At 36.2% G+C, this 6000-nt stretch overlaps 1 protein-coding gene across 2 annotated transcripts in view; it reads left to right on the top strand.

Annotated features, from left to right (window-relative positions):
* CDH2 (cadherin 2, type 1, N-cadherin (neuronal)) overlaps positions 1 to 6000 on the top strand; it is a 247101-nt gene that overhangs the window by 8655 nt on the left and 232446 nt on the right. Inside the window, exon 1 of one of the 2 annotated variants that reach the window (XM_012641770.1) lies at positions 727 to 738. The exons of the other annotated variant lie outside the window; for it this stretch is intronic. Coding sequence (XP_012497224.1) covers positions 736 to 738 — 3 coding nt within the window. The 5' untranslated portion in view covers positions 727 to 735. Of the gene's footprint in view, positions 1 to 726; positions 739 to 6000 lie in introns of those variants that run through there. 2 annotated transcript variants of the gene reach the window in all.

Genomic DNA, 6000 nt, shown 5'->3' with positions numbered 1-6000 from the left:
CGTGTGTCCACATCTTGAAATGACCCACTACAAACAGGTTCCTGTGAATATTTTGTTTGATTTGTTTGCTGCTGAGAAAAGCCTAGAACTATTTTATTTGTAACTTGGCCTGTTGTTGGTGGGTGGATACACTTGGCTTGACTGTAATCTTGCACAGAATGCCTGTTAGTTGATTGGGAAGATATTGAGTGAAACTGAAATAAATAACAAAAAAGACATTAATTTTACTAAGTTTAAAGGGGACATAATCCACTACCTCTGCTTAACATAAATCTTTAATAAACTAGAGACTGTGACCACTTTATTTTTTTTTTGTCCGTTTGTAGTCTTAATTGGTTAACACAAATGTTCAAAGTCTGAAGTTCATTCTTTATGGCTTTCTGGTTCAGTAAATAAAGGAAAGTGTGTTTTGTGTAGCCAAAATATTGGGCTTTTTTTTTTTTTTTTAGCTCCTTTGGTACCCAACCCTGGAGGAGTCCATTTGGTGTCAACACCTCCAAGATTGGGTTCTAATATCCTGCTTCCTTGTATTATATTACAGGGAGTTCAAAATTCAGATTACACACATACGTTTACTTTATGAAAGCATAACATGCATGCAGGAAATTGCACGTATCATTGGACAGCCTGCTAAATGTTCCTAAACTGATCATGTTATTTAATCAGCACCACATCAAGACACAGGTTTACCAGCAACCCAGGAGAGCAGCCTCTTCCAGTTTTAACCATCCCCCAATGGTAACTATTTACTTGACTTCTAACAGCAAAGATTATTTTTGCTTATTTGTACTTTGTGACATCATATACTATATTCCTTTTGTGTCTAGCATCTTGTGCTTGATATGTAGAATCACCCATATATTTGTGTCATATACATTTGTAATAGTCCCAAAATTAGGAAAGACTCATGGATGCTATAGAAATATCTGGGAGGTTAAGAAAGTTGAAAATTAGTTTAAAAAGGGAAAGATTAATTGGTTTTTTGCAGCTAAAGGTCACTTGCACATTTATGGTATCAAGCCACTAAATACCTTTTGTGAGTTTTCCTACAATGATATCTTTTTCTGCACTTCTGGTAATTTGACAATATTGCTTCAGCCAAAAATCAAAGACATTTGGAATTCTGTAAGTTGTAGTCTCTCTTGCCCTTCCTTTTATCAGAAGGAGGGTGGAGGCAAAGAACTAAATATCTTTTTGACCTGAAGTTTTCAATCAGAAGATTTAGGTGTTAACAGAGTCTAATCGTTTCAATAATACTTCTTAGTATCTTCCCTGAGCTTACTAGTGACCCACTTTTTAACAAGGCCCTTCCCAGTTTTTGCTTTCATTTTTAATTTTAAAAAGATTACATTGAGGGGTTTATAATGCCACTAACTGCTAGCTTTCTGGCTTTTCAGCATACATCTGGGTACCATTAGCCCTTTTTTATGTTTGTATACCTTTTTTAAAGATCTGAGAGTTTGCCATGAGGAATGCAGATTGCCCATACTTGTCGGAAGATCTATCTTTTTTTTCTAGAGGCTTTTTCTCTCTGTTTATAATGGTGGTTTAGTAGGTCTAGTAGTAGATCTAGAATTGTAGGTGGAGGATTCCATGCATAATGATGAAGACTAAGGAATCAAATTCCATAGGTAATGGCCCACCAAGGATTTATTTGCTTCAAGGCAGCTCCAATTTATTTATGTGCTTACACATGTGGACTTTATTTTACTATATTTGAAAAGATTTTACTCTTTGTGTGGCCTTAGCTTATTGATATATAGTTTGTATTTCACTTGCTTTTGCCCCTGCACATTGTTTTTCTACCATAAAAGTAATTGCTAACATACAGTGTTTGTGTTTTAGGCATTAAATTTTATTTATAGTTCTGTCTTTCGTGTTTGACCAATAAATAAGAACATTTGGGGGAGAATATCATAACCACTGATTTAATTTACAAATTGATTTAGAGTTAAGTACCTTGTAAATGAAACTGAGTTAAATCCATGATTTGGTTTATGATCTTTCTCTTTTTTTGAGGCCTTCTTGATAGAGATATGTTTTAAAGGGAGATAGTGGTATATTTAAATGTAGATAACAATGAATTATTTTGAATATTGCTTGTAACATTTTAGGATGGAAAATAAAAGCATTTTGAAAAAACAGGCTACTTTTTTTTTAGTATTTGCATACTTAATAGATATTGCCAAGATTCTGATTCCTTATTTTCTTAAGTCTTGGTGTTTCATAATTAAAACACATACATATATATGGTATATATCTGGAATACTACTCTTTTTTGGGTGAGCCAATAAATTGAGGCCCATCCACCTACAAAGACAGTTTTTCAAACCTCATGCTATCTCAGGTTTTACTTATCTGTTTATGTTTTCACATTTAGATATTTTACTTGTCTGAAATTTATTTTTGTATGCCGTGTGTGGTAGGAGGTCTTGCTTTGTTTTTCCCCCAGATTTTATATACACAACATGTGCACAGTAACACATTTATCTTCATTTGTCAAAGTTTCTATTTTTCTGAACTGAAATGCTTCTTTTATGAAGTACAACATTTCTGTAGATTTTTGGATCTCTTTTATTTTTCTCTCTTTAATTATACTGATTTAGTAGCCTAGGCATTGTTTGCCTAGCTCTGACACTTGTTCTCTGAACTTGGACAATATATTTGACCTTTCTCTTCCTCAGTATGCTAATTCGTAAAATGGGGATAATAGAGTCTCTATCATAGGGTTATTATGGGAAGTAAATGTGTTTGTGTGTGTGTGTGTGTGTGTGTGCATCTATAAGCGTATATAACTTAAAAATACTTTCATGTAGTAAGCAAGATGTTAGATTTTTAATTGAAGACTTGGGGGCCTAGTCATTGCCCTTGTTTTACACAAACACAATCAAGGGACAATGCAGTCATTTGAAAAAGTTTGAGCACTTAATGCATGCAAGACTTTGTTTTATGTCAGTATGACAGCCAGTAACTTGGAGCTCTCCATGGACTCCTTACCACCAGTGCTCCTTAGACTACACTTGGAAACCACAATTGGAGGGCACAAATTCTAACAGTCCTCCTTAAATTTTAACGGATGCTATCTAGGCTGGTACAATTCCATTGTCTTTATAATTAGAGAAAAGGATTTATGTACGTAGAGTGTTGTTGTGCCAGTGATTTGATTTGGACATAACAGGTTATTGGACAGGAGCTATTCTGGTGTATTCAAGACTTGTCTCTTGTTTCTGTGATTTAATTCTTCAATGTCCCCCCGACGCATGCCGCACACACACGTACATACGTGTGTGTGTGTGTGTGTGTGTGTGTGTGTGTGTGTGTGTGTTTTAAGACTATCCTAGAGCCATTTTCTCAGTCTCTGAATGCTTTTACCATGGTGATGAGGACCCAGTAGAGGAGAGGGCTGAGTGTAATGTTGTTATATTGGCTGATGCCAGCACAGCATCCGCAGACACAGAGTGAGGGTAAATTCATTGTTCTCGTACATACTGATGGTTTATTGATAATTAGATGAAGGAAATGTTGCAATTAACTTAGTATCTTTCTATCTTAATACTTTTTTTTTAATTTTTGAGTAATTACCATGTACCAGGCACTCTTCCAAGTACTTTACATCTGTTAAATCATTTAATTCTCAAAAAAATATACCCATTTTTTATACTAGGGCACCAAAACATGATTAGGTTAACTAAGGTGTCCAAGGTTATCTTGTTAAGTGATGGAGCTGGGACTCATATGTAAGTGGCCTGATGTCATCGATTTTATATGTATTTGAATTCAGGTTAAAAAAAACTAAAGCAGATTGGCATCAATTTCTATTTTGTCTGAGTATGAAGATCACTCTTTTTTAAAAACTTTTTTATTGTGAAGTGTGGTACATATAGAGGAGTATATAAAGTTATGTGTACAGTTTAAAAAATAATTAAAATATCTAAAATCCATTAGTATAGCTACCAGCCACATTAAGAAAATAGAATATTGCCACTACCTTGGAATTCCCCCGAGTACTGTTCCAATTCTCCTCCTTCTTCCCAGAGGTAACTACTGTCCTTACTATCCTGATTTTTCTAACATTTATTCATTGCATTGTTTTCTTTTATAGCTTTATCATCTATGTATATATTCTTTAAATATATAGAGATGTGTCTTTATATATGTATATATTAATACATCATGCATAGATATATAAATATATAGTGCATGTGTGTATATTTTATCATGTATTTTTCTGTGATTTGTTTTTCCTGCTCAGCACTACGTCTGTAAGATTCATTCAGTTGAGTCGTGTAGCTATAATTTGTTCATTTTCACTGCTGTAGAGCATCACATGCTATGAATTTGGTACAATTTACTTACTTGGTTTATTGTTGATGTACTTGGGTGTGTGGTTTCAGATGTTTGCTGCTATCAACATTCCTATACATGCTACCTGGGAATAAATACCAGAGAAACTCTAGGGGTGCGTTTCCCAAATTTTGGAGTGTTATGAGAATCATCAGAAAGCTTGCTAAAACATGGATTCCTGGCCTTCTTCCCTGAGCTTATGATTCAGTAAGTCTGCAGTGGAGCCTGAGAATTTGCATGTCTAGCAAGCTCCCTGGTGATGGAATACTGATCTGCTCTGGGGTGTGTACCAAGGAGTAGAATATGTAAGCTGTGCATATGTTCATCTTTACTGGGTAATGCAAGATTGTGTTTTCCATACTGGTCCATCAGCACTATGTATGTATTTTTCCCCATACTTTTAGGATTCTTACCAAACTTTAAAAAATTTTTAACAATCTGGTGGTCCCCATAATGGTATCTCATTTTGGCTTCAATTTGAATTCTCATGGTTACTAATGAGCTTGAGAATGTTTCACTATGTGTTTTGGCCTTTTCTTCTTCCTTCAAGTGTTTGCATGAACTTGAGCCTATTGGATGAACTTTGTAACTTGTCCTTAGCTTGGCCTTGCTGTTGCCCATTCCCTTCACCTAACATTTGCAGTCATGGTTTGTATGAAGGTGTGTTTCCAAGGACTTGGAACCTTCTTGAAAGCTGACTCGTGATTAAATCTAAAATTTATCTAGTGCTTATTATGTGCCAGGCCAAGCACTTTTCCTATATTTTCATGTAATCCTCACATCAATCCCCTGCAATAAATAGTCATTATTATCATTATCCATTTTACAAGTGTCTGAAGGGGGCCTGGCTTAAACCATTTACCTGCAGGCACACTTCTAGGAGGTGGCAGAGCAGGGCTTGGACAGTGTTTTACCTCCCTGGTAACAGCTCTAACACTCAGCATTTCTTTGGAAGTCTGCAAAAGAATGGACCCAATGGGAGCAAGATAAGTCTATTCTAGACTTTGAAGGGTTGTTGCCTGGAGGAGGATTTGGACTTTAGAATGAAGATTTAAAGCATCTGAGTTTCAGGGAGCAAACTTTGGCCTTAAGAATGGAAAATTCTAATAGGTTGAGCCAGATGCAGGGTAGGCTACCAAGGAACCAGGTGATTGCTGTCACTGGCCATGTAGCTCTTTGGTGGTGACTTTCAGGTGCAGGTATCTGATGAGTGGTTGATGGTTCTTTCTGTGAATTGTTGTTTTTCCTGACCTCATGCCAGCTTAGGCTAGACCTGTACTCACCTAGTCATCCAGGGGTACACGTGGCTCTCAGGCCCTAGTGGGCTTATGGCCCTGCTGGTGGTATAACAGTTGTTATTTGCACTGACTTCTTTTTGATCTTTTTGCCTTGGCCTTTAAATGTAAAGTAAGATTGAGACTTTGTAGATAGCTTTGTTGTTTTTTAAGGTACCTAAACAATAATGCTTCTTATCCAGCCAAGTTCTGGACAAATAAGACAAAAGAGTCAGCAGATAGAGAACCAGAATTACAACCTTTATTACTGGTAAAGATAAGGTCAGGGAATGTGGCTTGAGTGTTTCAGATCTCAGAAGTAGTTACCCTGGCTTCATCTTCCACAGTTTGGGAGGAGGGCTGGCCTCCCACCTGGGGATCC

Source organism: Propithecus coquereli, unplaced genomic scaffold, assembly GCF_000956105.1.
Source record: "Propithecus coquereli isolate 6110/MARCELLA unplaced genomic scaffold, Pcoq_1.0 Scaffold17, whole genome shotgun sequence".
Taxonomy (NCBI): Eukaryota; Metazoa; Chordata; class Mammalia; order Primates; family Indriidae; genus Propithecus; species Propithecus coquereli.
Note: the sequence above shows the minus strand (reverse complement) of the source record. Positions and strands in the feature narration are given on the sequence as shown.